This window comes from Marmota monax, unplaced genomic scaffold (assembly GCF_021218885.2).
Source record: "Marmota monax isolate L192 unplaced genomic scaffold, Marmota_monax_Labrador192_F-V1.1 WCK01_AAM20220418_F8-fsc00021, whole genome shotgun sequence".
NCBI lineage: Eukaryota > Metazoa > Chordata > Mammalia > Rodentia > Sciuridae > Marmota > Marmota monax.
In genome coordinates this window covers 19,847,739-19,871,847 of record NW_026695228.1, presented here as the reverse complement: position 1 = coordinate 19,871,847, position 24,109 = coordinate 19,847,739, and the positions used below count along the sequence as shown (strand labels likewise).

Genomic DNA, 24,109 nt, shown 5'->3' with positions numbered 1-24,109 from the left:
GGATCCTGTTGGCCCCAGGGACCCAGCTGACTCCCTCTCATACAGATGCAGGAACTGCATCAAGGGGCTGTGGAGTCACCTATGTGGCCTAACCCAGTTGTGCCTCCTGCCTCCAGACTTGTGAGTCTGGGTGCCTCCACAGGACGGTGACAGACCCTCTGCTGCTGATCCCATGATCCCACGTCTCCTTTCTTCCCACAGTCCCAAGAATATCCTATTTCTTCCATCATCCATGTTCCTGTCCTTCCCACTCCCCTCTGCCTGCTGTTTCCACTTCAAAAGTCAGCTCTGGTGGGCCTTGTAAAACTGGACCCTAGCCCAGACCTTTCAATCTTCCCCTGGGGGCCCAGGACCACAGGGCCAGACCTAGAGAATGGAGGGGGGTTGGTGAGTGAATTGAAGTGGAAAGAATTACTGAGTCCAGGGTCAGGGATGAAGATAATTCTAGACAGGAGAATTCTGGGGAAGTCCCCAATCTGAGGAAGACAGAGTGCCTACTTCCCCGTCCCTGTGGGGTCAACTTTTCCAATAGGAAGAGTTGGGACACTGGGACAGATGAGAGTTAGGGGCAAGGGCTGTGCCAGAGGGGTCAAGGATGGCTTTCCAGAAGATGGGGTATTTATAGTGGGCTTTCAGGTATGAGTAGGAGCATGCCACTGGGCAAAGGAGTTTTCAAGAGAAAACAGCACTTGCAAAGGTGCAGAGGAAGAGCACAGAACATTCTTTGACAGGGTCAAGGGTCAGGGTGAGAGGAGAGAGATGAAGCAGTAGGAACAGGTTGGGGTAGAACCCAGGCAGGGGCTTGGAAATGAAGAGGAGGGGATCCACTTGGGGGTAGATACCAGGGGAGAGCAGATTTCAATGGCTGCCTAGTGTCCACCTTCTCAGGAGACAATGAGATGTTGCTGAACACCTGGACTCAGGGGGAAGCATATGGAATATGTCCGGGTGTGGGGAACACTGAGGCAGGGAACAGAGGGACTTGGGTGGCTCGTGCCTCTCCTCACACCTCAGTTTACCTGTCTGTGACATTGGAAGTTTGGACCTCTAGTCTGGTCACAAACTTCTCTTTGGACATAAAAACTAGGATTCATGCTGTACCATAAGTGGGTCCCTTGCTTCCACCCAGTACACAATACTACACCCTCAGGTGTCCCAAATATACACCAGGGCTCAGGTCCGGCTGGGGGCTTCAGCCTCAGCTTCAAGGTACAGAACAAGGCTTGGGGAGCATGGAGGTGGCTGGGGAGCCCCAGGCCCCCCAAGGAATGCTCTGTTTACCCGTGGCTGCCCGCCTGCCTCTGATGCAACAGGCAGGCTCTGGTTACGTGAGGGTGGCAGCTGGAGCAGCTCTGGGAGCAGCCGGGGCGTGGTAGAAAGGGCTGGTGGTGGAGCTGAGGCCAGCTGGTTGGAGCTGCTCCCCTGCGCCGTGCCCCTGCCCCTGCCCCTGCCCCCTGCCCCTGCCCAGTACTAGGACTCTCTTCCCTGTCCCTGCCCCCTCCTCCCCCACCTTGCCCCCTTCCACTATTCGGGCTCCCACGCCCCCTTCCTATTCTGGTCAGTTTTTTATCCCATCATTCACGATATTTCTCCCACAATGGTCCCTCCTTACTGCCTTTGCCCTTATTCCTGCCCAGTCCCTCCTCTCATCACTACTCTGTCCACAAGCAAGGCACTGAGTCTCCACTTCAGCCTTCTTAGATGACGGACACCCTGAGTTGTCTGAGTATGAAGTTGGAGGAGAAGGGAGAGAAGGGCCAGCGGGGAGGTCCAGGGAGGGAATCCTGGGAGATGAGGGGGGCCTCCTGGGTGAAGGAAGAGGCTGGGGGAAATGGAGAGCCATGCCCCGCTTTCCCAGATCCTCTTCCAGAATGTCAGCACAGGAAGACTTTGAAGGACTTTCCATGACAAGGACATTGTGGGAAGGCGCTGGGGTTAGAGAACCCTGCCTCCCTGTTCCAGCTTTGCTGTGTACCTGCTGTGTGACTTCAGATCAGTCACTTCACCCCTATGAGCTTTTTTGCTCATGTAAAAAGTGTAGACCATAGCCGCCCCTCCTCCTGGAGGAGCCACACATTTCAAGGTCCACCTACAAAGTCCCCTCCTCCAAAAGCCATCCGTGTGCTTCCTCAGTCTGGGGTTCTCCACCCCCACACTCTCACCTAGCCCAGCACTGACAGCGGGTGGGGCTGCACGTTCAACTCTGTCTCCCTCAGTGTGCGGGCTCCTCAGGGCCAGGCCCAGTGCATGGCAGCCCTGAAGGTAGGTCTTCACGGGTCTCCTGAAATACTACAGAGCCCCAGAGAAGGTCTGAGGGGTGGGGGTGAGGATGGGAAGCAAACTTGGGGCCATGTTGGGGGAGACAACAGGGCTAGGAAGGGGCTTCCCAGGGGTCTATGGCAGAGCAGGTCTGATGTAAAAACCAGGACTTGGACCAGGTGCTAAGGCCAAAAAGACAGCTGAAGAGAAGTCTGATTCTCTTCCTGACCACAGCAGCTAGGGACAGGTGCTGCCTTCTTTGGGTCTCCTTTCAGCCCATCTACATATCTGAAGGAGCTTGGCAGGGCGCCATACTTCACTTCCTGGAATCCCTTCTAGGTCTTTTCTAACCTGGTGACCGCTAGGTTTCTGCTTGAATGCCCCATGGCACGGGGGCTCCTTCCCTCTCTTCCAGCTGCCCATCCATTTCTGAGCCATCTGGGGGCAAGCAGGGCCTGGGACAAGAGGCTGTTCTTGTTCTTGATGGTGCAGGACTAGAAGAGGCCCTGCTGGGTAATCCAGTTCCTTGGAAACTCAGTTTACTCTCTTGAGAAACAGGAGCCAGAGTATAGAAGATGAAAAAGGGGGAATGGTCACAGTGTCCCCAAGACCAGCCAGGGCTGCAGATAATGTGTTTGGAGGCCAAGCTCCTGGCCTAGGTTTTGTCTTTTGCGCCCCCTGGCGGCGGACGGGGGTGCCCCCAGAGGAGAGGCCGAAGTGTGAATGAGATGCATATTAAGCAGGACTCCCATGGGCTCTGAGAACCCCCTTGAAAGGAGCAAACTCTTAGCTGCTGGCTGAAGTTGGGGGCTGTAAGTGACATGGCGCCCTGGGAGAGTCTAGAACACTCCATGACTGCTCCCCCAGTCTGGGATATGTGCAATTATCTTAGCTGTCTCCTGTCCCATGGATTGTGATCTTGCTGTCCGTGTTGGCCTGCCTAGCTCTGGAGAATCCCCGGGCTCATGGAGTAGGGATAATGTTTGCTGGATAAATGGGTACATGGAGGACAGATGAAAAGACAGTTGGATGACGTTGAGATACCTTCAGGCCAAGCAAATGACTCTAACTGTAGAGACCCCACAGCAAGCAGGGCCCCAAATCTGGTGGACCTGAGACTCCCCTCTCCCCCATAGAGTCATTTACAATGGGGAGGCAAGATGGCAGCACAGAAGCCTCCCGGTACACACTAGGAGGGCAGAGGGAGGGCTGAGCCCTGCTTCCTGGCGGTGGGAGACTCATTTCTCCACACTTCCTGTATTCCAGATCCCCTTCACAAGGCCCAGTGTCCCAATAGGAGCCATTCTCTCCTTAGGAGCCTCTGGGCCTCATCACCCCTCCCCCCCTCACTGCCAAGCTGGGGAGTGTGCTTGAGATGCAGCCTGGCTACCCCAACAATTTATTCTGATCTTCCTGATACATTTTATTGCAACAAATAATTTAAGGGCTAACATTTGCACACAATTGGCCTTGGAGGTGTACATACTGAGAACATGTGACACTGAAATTCACAGGACTCAGCGCTGGCTCTTCTGGACTTAGCTGCAGGAATACATCAAAGTAATTTTGGCAAAAGGGTAATTGAAGGGTTCATGAAACTGAAGAATTGAAATGTGTTAACTTCAGGTACAGCTGGATCCAGGGCCCCATGAAATATTCTTAAGTGTCCCTCCCTCCATCTACCTATCCCGATAGAAGAAGCACAGGTCCTTCCCAAGCTTCCAGTAAAATTCCAAGAAGCCCTCCAATTAGGTCACATTTATTTCCTGCTTTCCATTCTCCTCTTCTTCCCTCTCTCAGCCTATAGAACATGCTCAGTACAGCTTTCCTTGTCCAGATGGAGAAAGGGAGAACTAGAGAGGGCCAGCACCAGGCCCCGTATCACCCAGCATGTCAGAGGCAGGGCTAAGACCAAACTAGGAGGCTTAAGAGCCCAGGTCTGCTCTCAAACTGCATGACCTGACACAAATCACACCATCTCTTGGAGCCTCTCATTTCTCATCTGTATTTGGGGGTGCTACCTGCCTAAAGGGGTTGTCCGAGAATGAAAAGAGATAACCCATGAGGAACATACCACACACGGTGGGTACACAATCAGAATTATCACGGGGGCAATTATTGATCCAAGAGCAGGTAAGAGCATAGGAAGAAAAGGCATGTCTTGGGATGATTTTAGCTGGGCTTAGAGGTTTCGGCAGGAACAGGTCTGTGTTGGCCCCACTGGCTTTGTCTTTAATCCCTCTGGGTTGCACAAGGTGGTACCCAGGGGCCCAGCTCTGGTCAGGTTAGGCAGTGAGGAAGGAGTCTGAGAGGTATAGAGTTGTCCCATGAGGAGCCTGGGCTGAGGACCATGTGGAGGGGTCAGAGGGTCTGGGTGTGAATCTTGGTGCTTCTGGGCATGGGCCTCCACCCTGGGCTGGCTCGCTTCTCTGAGCCTCGGTTTTCTCTTCTGTAAAATGAGATGATATTGAGGGTCATGGGACAGGAGAAGCAGGGGATGATTGATCTGTGAAGGTCTTTGAAGATCCTGGCAGGAGCAGCTTTGGGGAAAAGTGGAGGTGGAAGGCTCTGAGAGAAGGGAGCCAGTGGAGAAGAAAAAAGAGGTCTGAAGGGACAAAGGTGAGACCAGAAGATTGTACACAGTGGGATTTCAGTAGCAAAGGAAACAGGAGATGATACAGGAAAGGGAAGGGCAACAGGACAGTGTCCTTTATCAAGGGAGAGGGAGGAACCCGTGGGTGGGGATGTGATGGGGTGATGGGAGTGGACGGTTGGAGGTGGGAGGTAGAGGATGGGTGTGGCCTAGAGCTGGCACAAAATGCTGTGGGGGGCACTGGGGCAGCTGCTAACCCCTCAGGCAGCCTTTCCTGCTCAGGCCTTCCCAGATGGCCCCTAGGCAACCCCCAATCCATGATTCCTCATATTTCCCTGGCCAACAGCCAAGCCTATGAGCAAGCACTTAGTAAGGACTCACTGGCTGACTGAAGTGCCCAATAAGTGCAGAGTGTGGTGCCCAGGGAGTGCTCTCTGGACACAGGTGACCTCCATGGCCTCTTGGCTCTGGTTGCTGCAGCTGAGGGTGTGGGGCCTGTCTCAACTTGCTTTCCCTCAGCCTTTAAGAAGCCCTCATGGCACAGAGGATGATCCCAGCACCTGGCCAACAGGTCCTCTGGATGCCTTGAATCTGCCATGTCTGCCCTCCGTGGGCACAGAACACATTGGTCTTCCTCAGGGATACTCTCCAGGCAAGGTCGCTTCATCTTCCAGGATCCACCATCACCTGGGCAGCCCTCCCTACAAGACCCTGGGCTTGCTCACATCACTGAGCAGTGGGATACCACAACTGTGAAGCACAGGGGGGTGGGGTGAGTGCTGCCTGCCTAGCACTTGGTCACCAGGAGCCCAGATGGCCTGCTGGAGAGGCCACAGGGAGCCTGGACCCCACAGCCAACACTCCAGTCAACACCTAACTGTAGCAGTTGAACTCCAATGAGTGTCCCCAGGAAATGGCCAGTAGAACTGCTCAGCCAAGTAACAGAATTGCATGTTTCTGTAACTATGTTTCTACTACCAGTTTTATAGGGTGTTCAGTTTGGGAATTGTTTGTCATGTACAATAGCTAAGTGCTACAACACTCACCTGTTGTAGCCTGTGCCCTTGTAGTCACCTAATAGGTAACCTTTATAGAAGGAAAAAATAAAGACCAGGGAGGGAGGGAACAGCAGGCGGGTGGTGCAGGGAGGATTCAGAGCTGTGGATATAAGCCCAGCAGGGGTCAGCCTGAGAATGTGTACATGAAGCAATCACAGGGCCTGGCAGGAGAGAGGAAATGTGGGATCCCTTCTGAGCTTTAGAGTGGGGGAACCTCTGAGATCGGGACAAGGCCTGGATAAGAGGCAGGAAGATGGCAGAGAGAGGAAGATGAACTAAGAAGGTCCCTGAATAGCAGAGGCCCTGCAGACACTCTGGGTCTGCAAATGTCTCCTCCCCACTCCCTGAAGCCACCCAACAAGCCCAGTGAGAAGGCCCAGGGGGTTAGACAAGCAGGTCCCTGCTCAGATGCCAAGTGGGCAGGTTAGTTTAGAGCAGAAAAGCTCAAAGCCACCCTTGGCACTGACCTGGGTTGGGGGAGGACAGGGGCCTTCAGGATTCTTCCAGAATCAGGCTGAGGAGGGCGGGGGCAGTTCCTCGGGGCTGGAATAAAACATGTGAGGCCCAAGTCAGAGGCCATGAGGCTACTTAGCTGGGCTGGGGTTTGAGTTTACATCACACTCTGGTCCCTCAAGACTCCTGGCCTAGGCCCTCAGGGCATACATGGGACCATTGCCCACTTCAGACGCAAAGGCTGGACTCACCCATGGGGGACTGAGTGCGACACACTCAGCACTTGCAGAGAGAGGTGTGAACGGCACCTTACCATGTCTTTCAGAAGCACAAGCACTTTCGTAAAGCAGCACAAGTGGGGTACCGGAAAGCATTTTGAAATCCGGCAGCTGGTTTTGGCTTTTGAGTGAACTCTAGTTCCAATTGCCAACACCAACCCAGCCTCATCTTTGCTGAAGAGCCAGCTCTGTCCCTCTCCTCCACCCTTGAAGGGAGGAAGAGGGCACACCCACGACATACGTGCACAAGGCTTTTTGTTCTCAACAATTCTCATGTCTTAGTTATGAGAAACAGCAGATTTTTTTTTTCTTTCTAAATGTCTGGTATGTGTGGGGGCGTAAGTATATCAATCTCCAACCTGCAGAAGCCAAATGCATCCTAAGGTCGAAGTCCAGCTTATGGCCCAGGCACATGTGTTCAAATGTGTGTTTATTAAGTTATAATGAACATCAAAAACAAAAAGAACTACTTTCAGCTCCCAAAACTCCCCCCAGTATTCAAGGACTGTGGTTTTCATTTTAGACTGTCTGGGCCTCGGCTCAAAGGCTCCCTATGCTAGACCATAGCCTGGGTAGGAGGAGGACCCTGCCCACCTCTCTACCTTGCTCACTTACTCCAGCCCCCTGCCTCTTTGATGTTTCCCTAGCATGCCCAGTTCCAAGGTCTTCGCACTCCCCACTCCCCACACCACCATCCCCCAGCCACCTCTGCTTGTGTTACCCAGTCCCCCTCCTCCTGAGCCCCACGTCCCTTTGCTTCCTTCAAAGCACTGAGGAATGCTCTCATCCATTATGTGTATACTTGGTTGCTGTGAGTCCACCTGTCTTGATCACCACTGTGTTCCTAGTACCCAGCTCTGAACTGGGCACATAGCAAAGCTCAAGATGTAGGTGCTACAGATGCCAAAGAACAAGCAGAAGTCCCAGACAAGGTGAGATAAGGAAAGGGAGTTTTGTAAAGAGCAAGAAGTGGCAGTTCCTGGCTGAGCTGGCAGATGGTTCTTATAGAGATGAGGCTGAGGGTGGCAACTGGGTAGGTGGTTCCAGGAGCTACCTGTGGCCCTGGGCAGTGGCATTCATGTGGTCTCGGATGCTGATGGCCTGTTTGAGCAGACCTTCGACACTACGGAAGTAGACACTGCTGTCAACCAGGTTCTTGACGGCACTGAAATGGGAAGACAAGCCTGATCAGCTCTGCATGCATGCCAGTGTCCCACATGCCCCAACACTGGAGAAGGCCACTGCCATGTGCTCGGAGGAGGCCCTGGGTGGATCCAGAGCTCAGTGGGTACCTTGGTGATTCCCTGGACCTCCCTCAGGATTCAGATGTTGGATTTCTGTGCTACACACGAATACCACTGTGACAGAGCACATAATGGCAAGACACAACTTTCATTTTACCTGTAAAACTAAAGTTTTAAAGGTGGTGTAAACATGTAAAGTTAGCCTCAAAAATATCCCAGTAGGGCTGAGGGCTACAGCTCAATGGTAGATAGAGTTCATGCCTAGAATGCCTCAGGCACCAGGTTCCATCCCTAGCACCATAGAAAACAATGACAAAAGACATCACTTTCTTTTTAAGAAACATGCTCCTGCCTTTGAAGGACACTTATCAGCTCAGCAGGGAGAAGATATAAAGGTGAGTTTAGACTGAATCACAAATAAGCCATCATCAATTAGGGATGCTGACTACAAAGCTTCACTAAGTTCTGGCATTGGTGTCACAACTGATAAATGAACACCCTTCCCAAGGCCACCAGAGAAAAACATTTACAAAGTTGTTCAGTGTCTTGCTGTGCCAAAAAGTTGCTTGAGTGGCATCATCTGCAGAAAAAAACAAAAGTGTCATTTTATTTTTATTTCTGTGGTGTTGGGGATGGAACCCAGGGCCTTGTGCATGTGAGGCAAGCACTCTACCACTGAGCTACACTCCCAGTCCCAAAGAGTCATTTTAAATTTCTCCTATTAAAAAACAAAACAAAACAAAAAAGAGGGCCGGGGATCACTTTGACCTGTGAAAGAGAGGGGCTCAGTGTGCACAGGTCTGGCTGGAATCCTTTCATGCACAAGGCCCTGGGGTCGATCCCTAGCACCACTACTGAGATAAAAAAGATCATTCCCATTTATTTATTTATTTATTTATTTTTAGAAAGAGAGAGAGAGAGAGAGAATTTTAATATTTATTTTTTAGTTTTTGGCAGACACAACATCTTTGTTTGTATGTGGAGCTGAGGTTCCAACCTGGGCCGCACGCATGCCAGGCAAGCGCGCTACCGCTTGAGCCACATCCCCAGCCCACTCCCATTTATTATCGGTCAAGAACATGCGTGAAAATGGCAAATGAAATTGGGGTGCTGGTTGTTACCCCTGATTATGCTTATGCTAAATAGGCTGGCTTGTGGGCCAAAGTTGTAAGATGGTGGTAAAAGGTGAATCTTAACTGGCTCATCTTTTCTTGTTTTGTTTTGTAGCTGTTGTGCTTTAGATGTGAAGTGTCCCCCAAAAGCTCATGTATGAAACAATGCAAGAAAGTTTAGAAGAGAAATGATCAGGTTATGAGAACCTTAACCAAATCAGTGCAGTGATACACTTGAAAGGATTAACTGGGCAGGATTAACTATAAGCATGAAGGGTGTGGCTGCAGGCAGTGGGTCACTGGGGCATGCCTTTTGGGATTTATATTTCATCCCTGGTGAGGAGAGTTCTCTCTCCCCTTTCTGGTTGCCATGTACTGGGCTGCTTTCCTCCTCCCACCTTCCTGCCATGATATTCTGCCTGACCTAGAGCCCAGAGCAATGGAGTCAGCCTTCTATGGCTTGATACCATGAGCTCCAAATAAACTGTTCCTACACTACATTGTTCTTGTCAGGACTTTCAGTCACAGCGGTTAAGAAGCTGACTAAAACAGTGATGCTGAGAATGAAATCCAGGCCCTCTCATATGCTAGTCAAGTGCTCTACCATGAAACTATAATTCCAACCCTTAATTTACTCTTTTTTTTTTTTTTTTTTTTTAATGCTGCTAGGGATTGAACCCAGAAGTGTTCTACCACTAAGCTACAGCCCCAGCCCTGCTTGTTAAATTGTCAAGGTTGGACTCAAACTCCTGAACCACTGGAAAGGTACGTGCCACTGTGCCTAGCTTAATTCACTCATCTTAATGTCATCAAATGAAGTCAGCTTTTCTTGTGTTTGATTGTCCATCTTGATAAACATCTTGCTAATACAAGTTCACCACTGAACCTTTTTCCTGAATTTCTAGACCATTTTTAACATCTTTCAATTTTATACCAACCATTTAATACTGCTGAATTGTTTGAAACAAAAGATATGGGACATGCTAGGGGTGTAGCTCAGTGGGTAGGGCACGTGCCTAGCATGTAGGAGGCCCTGGGTTCCATCACCAGCACCAAAAAAAAAAGAAAAAAAAAAAAATCAGGAGCTGAGGATGTGGCTCAGCGATAAAGTACCTGTTCATTAGCATTCTCAAGCCCTGGGTTCCACTCCTGGCAACAAAAATAAAACAAAAATAATAACTTGACTCAGGAATTTTAATTTCTTGCCTTCCTAGCAAAATTTGGTTTGTCCATGCAGTGAATCTGTGGAATTTTCCATTTACTACAAATGTAACCTGGAGATTTAGAGAAAGCTAAAGAGCCCTATTTGTGTTTTTGGCCCACCCCCAGTTGTCATTCACTCTCTGGCCTGGCTGGGAATGGAAAATGCTGGGGGCCTTTCCCAGGATCCTTTTATCACTCTGACCTGTGAAAGACAGGGGCTCAGTGTGCACATGTGTGGCTGGAATCCACCAAATAGCCAGGTGAGTCAAGATGCAGCAACCACATCTCCATTAGGGTGAATTGGGCAGGGCAGAGCTCATGGGGTAGCAGGCTGGGAATGCCCCTGAATGCCCAGAGGCCAGAGTAGTGCAGGCTGACCAGGTAACGGGGACTGTGGCTCACCTGCAGGCGTACTCTACAGTGTAAATGGCTCCCTGGCTCTGCTCTTCCCACCGCTGCATGTCCGCCTGAGGGAGTTGAGGGGAACTGTTAGTAGGGGAGGTTACCTCCCAGAGGGCTCCTCCAAGTTGTTTCTCTACTTTCCTTTAGTGGTGTAGGGAGTAGAGCCCAGGCCCTCAAGCATGCTAGGCCAGCACTCTACCACTGAGCCACACCCCCAGTGACCAGAGACTTTTCATCCTGAAACTCCCTTTTCTCCACAGATGTTCTGGAACAACTGGACACCACACCTCAGGACCTTTGCAATGGCTGTTTCCTCCACCTGGCACACCCTTCCCTGGGGTCTTCAGTTATTATTCAGGTTATAACTAATGCAGACTGTGACGTCTCCTTGAAAACCTGCCCCAGATCTATCCACCAATGGTTTGACCTGACTCAGCTATCATATACCTCCTTGCTGGTGCCCCAACTTAATTCCTGCCCTGACAGCCCCTGTTCCACACAGCAGGCACCAGAAAGAGGCCCATTACAGAGAGAGGCTGGTGGGGCTTACCTTGTGCTGGGCCAGCTCAGGCAAAGAGCGGCGCACATGCTCCTGCAGCCGGTACAGGGCCACAGATGGCTCGTTGGCCAGGACATAGACGCTCTCAGTGAACTTGTCCGTGACTGGGTCCAGGGTCAACAGTCAGTAGGGAGGGGGAAGGGACAAGAAGACAAAACATTAGGCTTCTGTTTGCTCAACTGTGAGCCCAGTTAGAACAGAGAGGAGCACCTAGCATTACCCCAGAAGCTGTGTCACCTGAAGCCACAGGGATGGGCAGGAGACAGTCAGAGCAGACTGTCATACTATGAATTTGGTCTTTTCCCTTCCAAACAACCTTGTAGTTGATCTGCCCACTCAGATCCCCTCAAACTCCCCTTAACCCAATGACAAGCCTGATAATGTCGCAGGACCCAAAGGGTCTGGAAGCCTCCATCCCTGGATGGCCCTTAGTCATGACTGACCAATGCAGCATATGCAAGCCTGTGCCTGTCCCTCAGTGAGTGCTGGGACAACTTGGAGGCATATATATCCTTATAAGCCCCCCTGAAGGACCAGGCAGAGATCTCCCTCTGTGGATTTTACCTGAGGTCACCCTTAACCCCATCCTGTTTCCCCTTCTCCCTTGCACATTCCTCCTGGTAATTAATGGCACACACATCTTCTCCCAGGTCTGCTTCAACATAAGGCATTCCTAGACAGCCAGTAATTTCCACCCTTCCTATCCCATCATGAATCTGCTAGTTTTATCACAAAACAAAGCCCATGTCTCACCTGTCTCTTTTTCTATGCAGTACAGGGGAGAACCCAGGGCCTGGTGCATTCTAGGCAAGTGCTCTAATCACACCATGGACCCCAGTGAGTGACCAGGCATGACAGTTCCCTGCCCAGATGCTAGACCCACTTCCTCAGTGGTCTCCCCTACTTCTACTCCTGCCAAGTTCAATCTCCATGTAGCAGATAAAGTGAACACCAAAGGCACATATCACATGCCTTTCCTTGCTTAAAACACTCCCCATGGCTCCTACTAGTCAGAGAATAAAATCTGTTTCTCTTATCATGGCTCATAAGGCCCCACATGTTCTGCTTCTGGGTGATGTTAACCTCCCTGCCTTGTACCTTCAGCAGTGTTCAAAAGTTTTTCTAAGATAGTGGAAACATTCTGTAATTAATACTGTCCAAAATGGTAGCCACTAGCTAATGTGGCTACTGACCACCTGAAATGTGGCAAGTGTGGCAGAGGAACTCAATTTTCAATTTTACCTAATTCTAATCACTTCAAATTTAAATACTCACATGAGACCAACAGTTACTATATCACAGCCCAGCTCTGAACAAGTTGCCACCACCGGGCCTTTGCACCTATTTTCTACTTTGAGACATCCTTTCCCTATTAGCTCCTATTTATCCCTCAAAGTCTCAGCTCAAATGTCATACCCTGGGCAAGTTTCTCCCTAACACCAACTTTCTTTTTTTTAAAATATTTTATTTTTTTAGGTGTAGATGGACACAACACAATGCCTTTATTTTTATGCGGTGCTGAGGATCCAACCCGGGTCCCGCCCATGCTAGGTGAGCACTCTACTGCTGAGCCACAATCCCAGCCCCCTAACATCAACTTTCAATCACCTGTACCCTCTCCTTCATTCAGGACCTCACCCCGTTGTTCATTTCTCTTATACCTATTGTGATTTATTACTTTACATGTTCACAAGAAAAAACAAAGCTTGAATTCATGAAGCAGTCTGTTTCCTCATCCGTAAAAATTAAATAATAGTACCCATCATGGTTTGCTACAGAGGTAGATCCAATGCTGTTGCCCACTGTGACTGTCATGGTGAGAACTTAAATGTCTGAGTCAAGGGAAGCCACACAGGAATCTGATCTATGTGGGTTGGTCTAGCTCACCATTGTGTCCTGAATGGAGGGGGAAGAGGGGCAAAAGGAATTTAAAGGGTGACTGGCCTGGTCCTTCCATAACAATGTCCCTTCTGTGGTTCTAAACTCTTATGAGCATGTGCAAGGACATAATGGTAGCAGGGGGGACAAAAGGAGGTTGCTTATACAATCCCAAGTGGGCAATGCATACTTTTTCTTCAACTTGGCCCCAGGGAAAAAGAGGGTAACTTTTTCCCTTTTGTCCTCCTGGATTGAAAATTAGCATAGTAGTAATTCATAATGTATTTTTAATGAGAAAAGAGAATTATGGGGCTGGGGATGTGGCTCAAGCGGTAGCGCACTCGCCTGGCATGCGTGCGGCCCGGGTTCGATCCTCAGCACCACATACAAAAAATAAAGATGTTGTGTCTGCCGATAACTAAAAAATAAATAAAAAAAAGAGAATTAAATGTACTTGTGTCTTCTAAATAATTAGAAGTACCTTGTGAAATAATGTTTATAATTTAAAAAGCTTGTGAGGGCTGAGGGTGTAGCTCGGCGGTAGAGTGCTTGCCTAATATTTGAAGCCTCGAATTCGATACCTAGCACCAAACATTTTTTAAATATGTTTTTCAAAAATAAATGTAAGCCGGGCGCAGTGGCACACGCCTGTGATCCCAGCAGCTTGGGAGGCTGAGACAGGAAGATCGCGAGGTCAGAATCAGCCTGGATAAGGAGGAGATGCTAAGCAACTCAGTGAGACCCTGTCTCTAAATAAAATACAAAATAGGGCTGGGGGTGTGGCTCAGTGGTTGAGTGCCCCTGAGTTCAATCCCTGGTACCCCCTGCCAATAAAAAATAAGATAAAAATAAAAGTAGCTCGTGGCACTCCAACTATACGATTTAAGGACACTAACCACACAGCGATCACCACGCCCCTAACATTCTTCCAATTTATTACCAATATCCGGTTATTGACACGCCACAATAATCCTAGGAGGAAATATACCCCTCCCATTCTACAGATACCAAAACGAAGCACAGAGATTTTAAAGGTTTCAAAACTAGTCAGTGGGCGAGCTGGCATTCCATGGCAGTTCAGTCACTGCCCACCCCACCACACACTCCCTCCGTGCCTCTGCCATGTAGGCCCTTTCTCAATTCGAGTTTCCAAGAGTTTCTGTACCCCTCCATCCTGTCCGGGGCCCTGCCCCACCTTTCTTCCCCTTGAGCTGCATCTCTGGTTCCTCCATAGCGACGGCAGCTAGCAGAAACAGAGAACAGGAACAGGAAGTCCAGAGGCTGGGACTTCTGCTTAAACTTTCCCTGCGGAAACCGGACGCGGCAGGCCTCCAGTTCCGGCTTGCCCTGCCTGTTCCTCCTCCTCCAGGGACAGGAAAGGGGCTTAAAGTGAGAGATTAAGGGGAAAGAGGTGCCCTGAGGGCGGTTGAGGGGGAAGAGATACCCCTGAGACACCAGGTGGAGAGGCAAGAACTCTCAATTCCCAAACCCCCTTTGCCCACAGCAGTCGAGGTGTAAGAAAAACACCTCGCATCGCCCACTTAGGACGTAAAAATGCCCTCCTTTCCCCCGCCTACTGCCACTAAGTCCCTCCCTGCACAAGTTCATAAGTTCCTAGCAATACAGAAAGGACGGTGTTATGAAAGGAGACAACAGAACTAAGTCGTCCCTTTAAATTTCAGACGCCCCGCCCTCTTCTCCCCACCCCTCCGCCTTGAGAAAGCTCCGCCTGTCGATTCGTACTGGAGCCGATTGGTTTCTTGTGGAAAAGTCTGTGGGCGGAGCTGGGAATAAAGAAACACAAGCGCAATGAATTTTTCAGAGATCTCTGAGGCCCCGCCCTCCGCGCCCGGCCAAACTGCTGTGCAGAGAACGCGCAGGCGCAACTGCGCCGGTTAGGCACCGGCGGAAGCCACGCCCCTCCCCCAAGTCTTAAAGGGCTAGAAGCGTCTCCTGCTGCTCCGGCTCTTTCGCACTTTTGGGGGGCGGGGGTGCGCAGGCGCAGTGGGGGAGTATTGAGGTGGGGGTAGCAGTCGCGTATCAAGTTGCGCACTGTCCGGACAGAGAAAGCCCGAGCGTTGAGGGTCCAGACTCCAACCTGCTCCCCGCTACATCCATTGAAGAAGAAAAGTTTATGAATTGGGTCCCCAAGTTTTGGGGGACCCGTGCTTGCTGCGCTGGGGGACAGAGGAGGTGAGTGGGAGGTGAGTGGACCTTCCGGATCGGTTTGAGAGGCGCCGGTGGGACTGGAAACAATCGCATCTTTTGTTGAGCCCTAACTCATTTCGGGGGACCCCCACCAAACAACCAGAGGGAATGTTTATTGAGCTCTAGCAGCATCAGGCGTTCTACTGTGCTATTTATGGGCATGATTTCTTTTAGGCCTCATTCCTTCCTTTTATTGAGGAGGAAACTGAGGCTCAGCAAGGTTAAATCACATGCCCTAGTTTTCAGCCAGTGAGGGGGGGCGTGTGGATTAGAACCCTGACAGCTGATTTCAGAGCCCAGGCATTAAAGCATGGATGTTGCAGGTGTCTTGATGGTGGGGAAGAGTGGACTTATAAAGTAGCTGGACTCTGATTTTAAAATCCCAACACTGGCCATGATTCTGAATCTCAGTTTAGCCACCCTATAAGTGACTACTTAATTAAAGTTGCTGCTAATTACCTATTCCCTTCTAGCGGTTCCACCAGCTTTCCCTATGGATCCCACCCAGCCTGCAGAGGACCTCATTCTGACCCAGCAGTCTCCCACCCCAGAACTTGGGGACCCTGAAGACCATGGTGTTGAAACCCCGGATGGCTCAGACACTGTAGTCCTTAGCCTCTTCCCCTGCACCCCAGAGCCTGAAGCAGATGCCAGTGTCTGTTCACTACAGGGTAAGATAGCACCTCTGGAATTGGCTCCCTGGGATTTGATGATGGTGGGATGTTGAGCCCCAGATGAAACTTCTGTCTTTGTGACCCACTACTTAGGACATCTTCTCTCTTCCCTCCACCCCCCAAGAGTGGTTTATTTGTTTTTTACAACTTTGTTTTCTGGGGTTTTGTTTTTGTTTTGGTACTGGGAATTAAATCCAGGGGTGCTCCTCCACTGAGCTACATGCCCAGTCCTTTTTATTATTTATTTTGAGACAGGGTCTTACTAAGTTGCCCAGGCTGGCTTCAGACTTTGCTCTTCCTGCCTCAGCCTCCCAAGTAGCCAGATTGCAGGTGTGTGCCCAGCTCTTACATTTTGTTAATGTGGTAAAATATACATAACCTGAAATTTACTGTTAGAATCAAAATTGCAATACAATTCAGTGACATTTAGCACATTCACAATGTTGTGCAACCATCATCTCTATCTAGTTCCAGAATATTTTCATCACCCCAATAGGAAACCCTGTTCTCATGACCAGTCACTCCTTATTTCCCCTCCCTCAGCCCCTGACAATCAATTATTTGCTTTCTATCTCTATGGATTTGCCTGTTCTGATTGTCTTTATTAATGAAATTGTACACTAGATGGCCTTTTGTGTGTGGTTTCTTTCATTCATCATGTACTCATTTGTTGTAACATGTTATAACATGGATCACAGGATCAGGCCTTGATTCCTGTTCATGGCTGAATACTACTCCATTACTATTCTCTGACTTCAAGCCTCCTGAGTTGCTGGTATTGCGGGTGTGCACCACTGCACCTGTGGGGCCACCTTTTGTTTATCCATCATCCATTGGTTGACACCTGGGTTGTTCCCCTTTTGACTACTATGAATCTTTCTGTTACAAACGTTGGTGTACCAGTGCTTGTTTGAACACCTGTTTTCAGCTCTTTGGCATGGATATGTAAGCATGGAATTTGAGGTCAAATGGTGACCCTGTTTAACTTATTGAGAAACTGAGGGTTACTTTTTGAGTGAAGTCCTTGAAAGAATTTAATTTTTCTCATCCCAGGATGTTTGTGTGGGAATGCTTTCCCCAACATTCGCCTAATGCTAGTTTCTTGGACTTGCCAGGATGTGACTTGGCATCAACCTGGAGCCACCACCCTCAACCATTTTGCCTGAAATGGACCCACCTCCTGCCTCCTCCTTTCTAGCTCCTTTTATTGACTTTTTATTTCTTCTGATAACTTATTTCAACTTGCAGCTTTATTCTGCTCCATTTATTCTACTTCTCTATGTCTGATGCTCTTGCCTGTGGGCTCATTGAATGCAGGGACTTTGTTTTGTGAGCTGAGAACATCACCAGGCCTGGAGAACAAAAATGAACCTGGGTGCCCAAGGGGGTGGATTGAGGAACCCGTAGAGTCTCAGGCACAAATTTTGGTAGATATGAGCCTCGAGGATCTGTCTGGAAGCCCCAGTGACATGTACCAAGGGGAACCTGAGACCCTTCCTCTCTCCCAACAGGCAGCTCCCTGAAGCACTCTACTACCCTCACCAACCGGCAGCGAGGGAATGAGGTCTCGGCCCTGCCAGCCACCCTAGACTGTGAGTAGGGCCCTAGGATGGTGGGAGGAGCTGAGAGGAGCCATTTTGAATGGGTAAGCTGAGGTGCTGAGAGGCCATGGATTAAGAGAGGACTCTGCCTCTTTCTGGCCCCCAGCCCTGTCCATCCACCAGCTTGCTGCCCAGGGGGAGCTGAGCCAACTGAAGGAACACCTGAGGAAAGGTGCGTGTCCACACACATGTGCTGGCCTGTTTGGTGCGTGCACGTGGGCTCTGCATGCCCACTCACAGTGATGATGGCCGTGAGTGCCCGCACGTGTGCCTGTGTCCACACGTGCATGTGAGTATGTCATGTGCGTGCATCCACATGTGTTTAACTCCCTGCCACGTCCGACCCCAGGCCCTGTCTTATCCCTACTCTGGTGACATTGGGGAGAGAGGGCAGGGGTGCAATCCGGTGATACCCCTCCCACCTGCCAGGTGACAACCTCATCAACAAGCCGGATGAGCGTGGCTTCACTCCCCTCATCTGGGCTTCTGCCTTTGGAGAGATCGAGACCGTCCGCTTCTTGCTCGAGTGGGTGCGTCTCAGCCTAGTTGGGGGCTTCCTGGGGACCTGAGGGCTGGCAGAAGTTTCAGCTTCTTCTTCTGGTTTCCTGTCCATGAGATGGGGCTGCTCTGTTGGGGGACCCTAGGATCCCAGGGAATGTCCCCATGTCTCCCATCACTACCCACTCTGCTCCCCCGCAGGGTGCCGACCCCCACATCCTTGCCAAGGAGCGGGAGAGTGCCCTGTCACTGGCCAGCATGGGTGGATACACGGACATTGTGGGGCTGTTGCTCGAGCGTGACGTGGACATCAACATCTATGACTGGGTGAGGTGCCACCCACCCAGGCCCCTCAGGGCTGCTTGACCTCCATTTCTGCCCTCTAATATTTATGGAGCACCTGGAAGGTTCTGGGTCTGCTCTGGGTGCTAGGAACACAAAAACAGACTCACTCTCACACTTTGTGTAGCTCCCAGTCTGGGGAAGACAGACACATAAACAGGTAATGGAGAGATAATGAATAGTACTGTGAAGGCCGGCACACAGGCAGCCCCAGGAACCCAAAGGTGGCCAAGGTGGGTCAGGGAGGGCTTCATGGAGGAAGGGACATCTAAGTTGAGAAACAGAAGAGGAGAAAGATGGGTGAGGTGATGAGCAGGAAGAGATACCATATTCAATTGGAAGCCAGAGATTTTGAGGCATGGTGAGGAGTGGGAAAAGATAGAGCATTAGTTTCTCTGTGCCTTCATCCCCCGACAGAATGGAGGGACTCCACTGCTGTACGCTGTGCGTGGGAACCACGTGAAGTGTGTTGAGGCCTTGCTGGGTAAGTAAAAGTAGAGACCAGCCCAGGAGGCCCCAGGTCCCCATCTGGCCCTGTGAGAACCCTGAGCTCTTGCATGGCTTGTCACGACCTGCTTTACTTGGAGGTGGATTTGGAGCAGGAGGTGGTAGGAGAGCATGGGGGTCTGGGTCTGACTGAGTCGAGCCCCAGCTCTCTAAGCCTCAGGGACTCCAGAGCCATAGTCTTTGGAGGCTTGAAGAGGCCAGGCCCTTGTCCAAGGTCATGCAGGCAATGGGCAAACGCATGGCTGTACCATGAGGCATCTCCACTGGCCCTTTTGAGTCCCCAAGTCCCATTCTGGGCTTCTAGCCCCAGGCCCAGCCCTACCCCAATGTCTGCTCTGCTTTGTAGCCCGGGGTGCTGATCTCACCACTGAGGCAGACTCTGGCTACACCCCTATGGACCTCGCCGTGGCTCTGGGATACCGGAAAGGTAGGCCTGAGACATGGGGTAGTGGTGAGGACTCATAGGTGGGTGACCACAAACGGATACATAGGACATCTCCCTCACTTGTTAGATGCCAGCAGCAAGTGCGTTCATGTTAGCAGACATGGAGCACCACTGTGTACCTGGCCCGAGCACATCCTGGCTCTCGGTGCTGTCACGTGAGAGGATAGACACACCAGTGCATATCAGTGACCAGAGCCATGAGGGGGAGCATAGGCACCGAGAAGCCCAAAGGAGGCCCCAACCCAGCCTTGATGGGTATCTATCTTAATGTCTTAGTCCATTTTCTGTTGCTATAACAGAATATCTAAGACTGGGTAATATATAATATAAAGAAAAAGAGACATTCTGGCTCATGGTTCTGGAGGTTGGAAAACCCAAGATTGGGTGCCCACATCTGGTGAGGGCCTCGTATTGCTGCACCTCAGTGGAAAGTAGAAGGGCAGTGTGTGTGTGTGTGTGTGTGTGTGTAAGAAGCAAAACATGAAGGACAGTCTTGCTTTAAAATTTAAAACAACCTGTTCTCACAGTAAACAACCCAGTCCCATGACAGTGAGAAAGGCATTGATCCATTCATGAAGGTTCTGCCCCCACAACCCAAATACCTCCTAATAGGCCCCACCTCCCAACACCACTGCATTGGGACCAAGCCTCAAGGTGTATTTACTACAGACAGCAGATCCCAAGTTTCAGCTTGTGCACACAGGCCACACACCAAACAGCAAGGTGGTCAGGGTGGGCTTCGGGGACTTTAGAAGGACTTCACTGCGTCCAAGTAAGAGAAGGATATAGAAGCTTACCAGGGCCAGAACACCAAGAGGGAATTGGGCCGGGCCACAGTGCATGGGGCTATGGAGCCCGGTCCTGTCCATGGCAGGAGGTAGGTATGAGCAGGGGCCATAAGCAAACCCAAGTTTGACATGGGAACATCCTGACCACCCATCCTCTTGGTTGGTGGAGGATGGGCTCAGGAAATATCCTACCTCCCTTTGGAGAGTTTTATTCTATGTGAGACGGAAATCATCCCTCACAGACCCTATATTATTTTCATGAAAATCACAACTCACCCATTTTGTTTGGTAAGAAGTCTTTTATAACTCCAAAAGGCTCAAGAAATGCATTACAAGGCCAGCCTGGGCAACTTAGTGAGACCCTGTCTCAAAAATAAGAAGGGATGGGGCTGTAGCTCAGAGTGCCCCTGGGTCTGATTCCTGGTACCACAAGGGGGCAGGGAACGCATTTCTAAGGCCTGGAGTGAGGCTCCGTGGTAGAGCACTTGCCTGTCCCGTGAGGCCCTGAGTTTCATCCCCAGCATTGAAGAAAGAAATAGAAGGGAGGAAGGAAGAAAGGAAGGGAATTTTTACAAACTCAGGGGAAGTTGATGTTTCTGGGAGGAGGCCTTGACCCTGCCACTCTTGCTCTGGGAGGGGCACGGACCCTGTTGTCTGTATAGGGGGTCTTCCATCCAGGCCCCAGGGCTGTAAAGCCCTGGCTCATCCTCAGGGCAACGGTGCAGGTTGGGATGGTGCCTGTTGGCTCTACAGCTTCCTTTCCAGCGGCTACCTTTTCCCTACCCATCTCCAGTGCAACAGGTAATCGAGAACCACATCCTCAAACTGTTCCACAGCAACCTGGGGCCCACTGACCCGGAGTGAAGGCTGCCTGTTGGGGACGCAGACACTCAGGGAACCAAATGGTCGACCCAGAGCTGGGAGAACCCAGAACTGGCTTCAAAGGCAGCTCCTGGACAGGAAGTGGGAGGGGACCCTTCCCAAGAGGAACCAATAAACCTTCTGTGCAGAAATTAAAGGACTTTGCTGTGATTCCCCGAGGGCTTCCTTGAGAGGTGTCCTCCCCATCCCCAGAGGTCTCAGACCTTCTTCTCCCCCAGCACTCTCAAGTGGTAGATGACCACGCGGCCAAAAAAGTCAGTGGTGTCTTCAAATGTCACCTTCAAGCGGTCCACCTCAGCAGCCGGCACAGAGAATGTTTAAGCACAAGCAGTCAAGAGAAATGGTGGCACTTTGTTTCCCACCCTCCATCCCTACCTTTCCCAAACCCAGCTCAGACCCTAGCAAGGTGTGAACCCCTCTGAGCATCACACAGAGCAGACCCATTTTCCAGATTATGCAGTGGAGACCCGGAGGTCACTTTTCAAAATATGGCAAGTTTCCACTCAGGTCTAGGTGGGCTCAAAGCTTTTAGAGACACAGATCCTCCCACCCCAGAGGCCAGGGCAGGATATCTGAAGGGAATTGTTGTCCTCGGGGTAGAAGTCCACAATGTTGTGGAGGGCCTCACTCCCCTGTGACCCTGCAGCAAAGAAAGGTGCATACAGTGAGTACAGGATATCCCCCCTGGACTCCCCACCTCCCAGGACCTTCTAGTACCTTCCAGGCGGCCCCGGCGACTGGAGAAGCCCCCCTGGAACTGGATCTGCAGCTGGGAGACACAGATGCGCTGGGGAAATTCCAGTGTCACCCACTGGCAGGGGCCCTAAAAACAGATGGGAAAACTGAGGCCCACGATCACTCCTCGATGGGAGCCTGGCTATGCCTGACTCACAAGTGGGGAGACGGGAAAGTCAGCACATAGTCCTTCCCTGCCCACCTCGGGTTCCCCCAAGTTCTCAAGGCACTCTGGACCTCTGCACCTCACCTGGTCCGAGTTCCAGCACGTCTCTTCGTCTTGGTCAAAAAGATACTTCTTTCCAAACTGCCGGCTGTTGCGATTCAGCACGGAACTCACCCTCGGAGGCACCAGGTCGATGAACAGTTAAGCCCAGTTCTAGGCGCCACCGCCCCCCGCCCACGGAGCCCGAGCCCGCCCCCTCCATGCCACAGGTCCTTCCGCCACCCTAGTGCCCACTACCCCTAGACTCGCCATCATGGCTCTCGGGCTCTCACCTGCTCACTGTCTCCGGACAAACCAAAGAGTGGGTCATCTTGGTTCTCCAGGGCCTCGCGAAACCCAAGGCTGGACTCTGCTGGACTCGGGTCCAAATCCCGGCGCCACCTCAGCCACAGGCGGCGTCACCTAGGCTACACCCCTAGTTTGCAGGTCCTCGAGTAACTAGGGACCAAGAACAGCCACTCTCTCTCACGCCCAAGTCCTAAATGTCGCCTCGATCACCCCCTTGCTGGAAAAATTGGAGGCTCGGGGAAGATGCCGGTGGCCGGGGAACCGGCCTTTCACAGCGGATCCAAGGAAAGGAAACAGGTTCCCTCGGGGTTTGGGGGGCGCACCTCCCCGTCTGAGCCTCACTTTCCCGGTCAGTAGTAGCTTCAGGAGGAACCAGAGACCCGGACCAGGAACCGCGTGGGCATAGCGCATGCGCAGTGTGACTTGGGCTCCGCCCAGCCACTGCTCCTGGGGCGGGGCGGGGCTGGACGCTGGCCCCTTCGTGACCGCCTTTTAAAGGGCTCTCGCCCTGTGGTTGAGGTTCTCCTTGGATTTGGAGGAATGCAAGTTGTGTGTCACCTGGCACCATTTCTTGGTGAAAATGCCGGCTGTAAAGTATTGGTTTTTCAAATCCCACAAACTTCCTATAATCATGTCTTCCTACTGGGGGAGTCTGCTAACCTCCAATGCAGGCTGGGAACCCCTGCACCTCACTGACTCAGAGAGGCCAATGGAAGAATTGAGGAAGAGACTATGATGTTGGGAGCATCAGTCGTTCCCATCAACCCCATGTGTCCTGAGATGCAAGAGACCTGGCCTCCAAATCTGTCTTTCCGGCAAATGCTTCTGAGGAAGGCTTCTTGAAGAAATGGTCATGTAAGGCGGGTTTTGAAGGATAAATAGGAGTTTGCTAGGTCAGATTACACAAAGCCTCAGATACGAGGCCAAAAATTTAGTTCACTGATTCACTGGTTAACTCCTGTCACCATATACTGCCATTCCTGTGCCCACCCCTGTCCTGAGTACCTTCCAGGCGGCCCCGGCGACTGGAGAAGCCCCCCTGGAACTGGATCTGCAGCTGGAGATGATGAGAGGCCTCAGCTTTAGCCTCATCCCTAAAGAGCCCCACCTGGGCACAACACAGATACTCCCAGACCTATGGGGTCAGGGCTGAGCCACAGGAAGGGACAGAGGTGGGGAAGCAGGGAGTCCACCTAAAAGAAGCTTCCTGGGAGGGGGGATCTGGGATGGAGAGGGTGATTCAGGCAGGGGGAAAGCACAAGGAAAGGCCTCGTTGGATTAAGACCATGGATTTGAATAAAATATGTGGAGCCATATCCTGCTGGGCCTGGAGCAGTGTTTGGGAAAGGGCACGACTCCATCCAGTCTACACAAATGGAGGCTTCCAAGACAGGGCAGCCACTGGCAGGGGACTCTTGTCCCTAGCTTTAGCTGAATGGTCTGGGATCCAGCCCCTTTCTTCAAGGGAGTGGGGGATGGTCCCCTGGCATCCTACTAGCGTCTCCCAAGCACATCTCAGGAGCCGGGGCTGGCAGGGAAACTGGGTCACCAGCGGAAGGGCTGTCCCATCAGTCCCTGACCGCCAGGACTTCCTGCATTCTGTTGTGGTCTGGTGCCAGACCCAGCTTTGCTGTTCTCAGGGCTGAGGTTGGAGATGGCAGGAAACATCCCCACTCTCGTCAGAAATTAGGAAGATCTTGGACCCTGGAGAGCCCAGATCTACTTAAAATCTTGGCTGGACTATTCACCAGCTGTGTGACCTTAGACAAACATCTCTACCTCTCTGAGCCTCAGTTCCCTCATCTGTGAAGGGGGAAAATTCTGTTCATAGGCCTGTTGGAGGATACAGTAGAATCCTTGGGTTGACATATAACAA

General features: G+C 51.2%; 3 protein-coding genes across 5 annotated transcripts; 1 reads left to right on the top strand and 2 right to left on the bottom strand.

Moving 5' to 3' along the window:
* Window positions 1-4,002: 4,002 nt before the first annotated feature.
* Borcs8 (BLOC-1 related complex subunit 8) lies at window positions 4,003-14,682 on the bottom strand. 2 transcript variants are annotated; one of them, XM_046437236.1, is made up of 7 exons: window positions 14,235-14,682; window positions 11,153-11,265; window positions 10,603-10,667; window positions 10,111-10,146; window positions 7,696-7,806; window positions 6,378-6,453; window positions 4,003-4,708 (listed from the first exon to the last, which is right to left on the bottom strand). In XM_046437236.1, the coding sequence occupies exons 1-6, from the start codon at window positions 14,269-14,271 to the stop codon at window positions 6,420-6,422; spliced, it is 396 nt and encodes a 131-aa protein (XP_046293192.1). In that variant the 5' UTR covers window positions 14,272-14,682; the 3' UTR covers window positions 4,003-4,708; window positions 6,378-6,419. The 2 variants fall into 2 exon arrangements, with proteins under 2 accessions (XP_046293192.1, XP_046293193.1); XM_046437237.2 differs by lacking the exon at window positions 10,111-10,146 and having other exon boundaries at window positions 14,235-14,656.
* Window positions 14,683-15,038: 356 nt separating this feature from the next.
* On the top strand, window positions 15,039-21,123 carry Rfxank (regulatory factor X associated ankyrin containing protein). Of its 2 annotated transcripts, none has more exons than XM_046437277.2 (9): window positions 15,039-15,232; window positions 15,721-15,918; window positions 17,433-17,513; window positions 17,629-17,694; window positions 17,952-18,052; window positions 18,222-18,347; window positions 18,780-18,846; window positions 19,216-19,296; window positions 20,896-21,123. In XM_046437277.2, the coding sequence occupies exons 2-9, from the start codon at window positions 15,741-15,743 to the stop codon at window positions 20,964-20,966; spliced, it is 771 nt and encodes a 256-aa protein (XP_046293233.1). In that variant the 5' UTR covers window positions 15,039-15,232; window positions 15,721-15,740; the 3' UTR covers window positions 20,967-21,123. The 2 variants fall into 2 exon arrangements, with proteins under 2 accessions (XP_046293233.1, XP_046293232.1); XM_046437276.2 differs by having other exon boundaries at window positions 15,039-15,243.
* On the bottom strand, window positions 19,812-22,637 carry Nr2c2ap (nuclear receptor 2C2 associated protein). Its single transcript, XM_046437278.2, has 5 exons — window positions 22,218-22,637; window positions 21,970-22,060; window positions 21,702-21,807; window positions 21,557-21,624; window positions 19,812-21,301 (listed from the first exon to the last, which is right to left on the bottom strand). The coding sequence occupies exons 1-5, from the start codon at window positions 22,253-22,255 to the stop codon at window positions 21,182-21,184; spliced, it is 423 nt and encodes a 140-aa protein (XP_046293234.1). The 5' UTR covers window positions 22,256-22,637; the 3' UTR covers window positions 19,812-21,181.
* Window positions 22,638-24,109: the final 1,472 nt, after the last annotated feature.

Coding starts and splice junctions, on each gene's coding strand:
- Borcs8 (XM_046437236.1), bottom strand. CDS start 14,271: ATGGAGGAACCAGAGATGCAGCTCAAGGGGAAGAAAG. Junction 10,147..10,602: donor ACTGTAGAGTACGCCTGCAG/GTGAGCCACAGT, acceptor TTTTGTTGCCAG/GAGTGGAACCCAGGGCTTGA. Junction 6,454..7,695: donor GCCACTGCCCAGGGCCACAG/GTAGCTCCTGGA, acceptor GTTTTATTCCAG/CCCCGAGGAACTGCCCCCGC.
- Rfxank (XM_046437277.2), top strand. CDS start 15,741: ATGGATCCCACCCAGCCTGCAGAGGACCTCATTCTGACCCAGCAGTCT. Junction 17,514..17,628: donor CCTGCCAGCCACCCTAGACT/GTGAGTAGGGCC, acceptor TCTGGCCCCCAG/CCCTGTCCATCCACCAGCTT. Junction 18,348..18,779: donor ACATCAACATCTATGACTGG/GTGAGGTGCCAC, acceptor ATCCCCCGACAG/AATGGAGGGACTCCACTGCT.
- Nr2c2ap (XM_046437278.2), bottom strand. CDS start 22,255: ATGACCCACTCTTTGGTTTGTCCGGAGACAGTGAGCAG. Junction 22,061..22,217: donor TGTCCGGAGACAGTGAGCAG/GTGAGAGCCCGA, acceptor GGTGCCTCCGAG/GGTGAGTTCCGTGCTGAATC. Junction 21,625..21,701: donor TCGCCGGGGCCGCCTGGAAG/GTACTAGAAGGT, acceptor TCTTTGCTGCAG/GGTCACAGGGGAGTGAGGCC.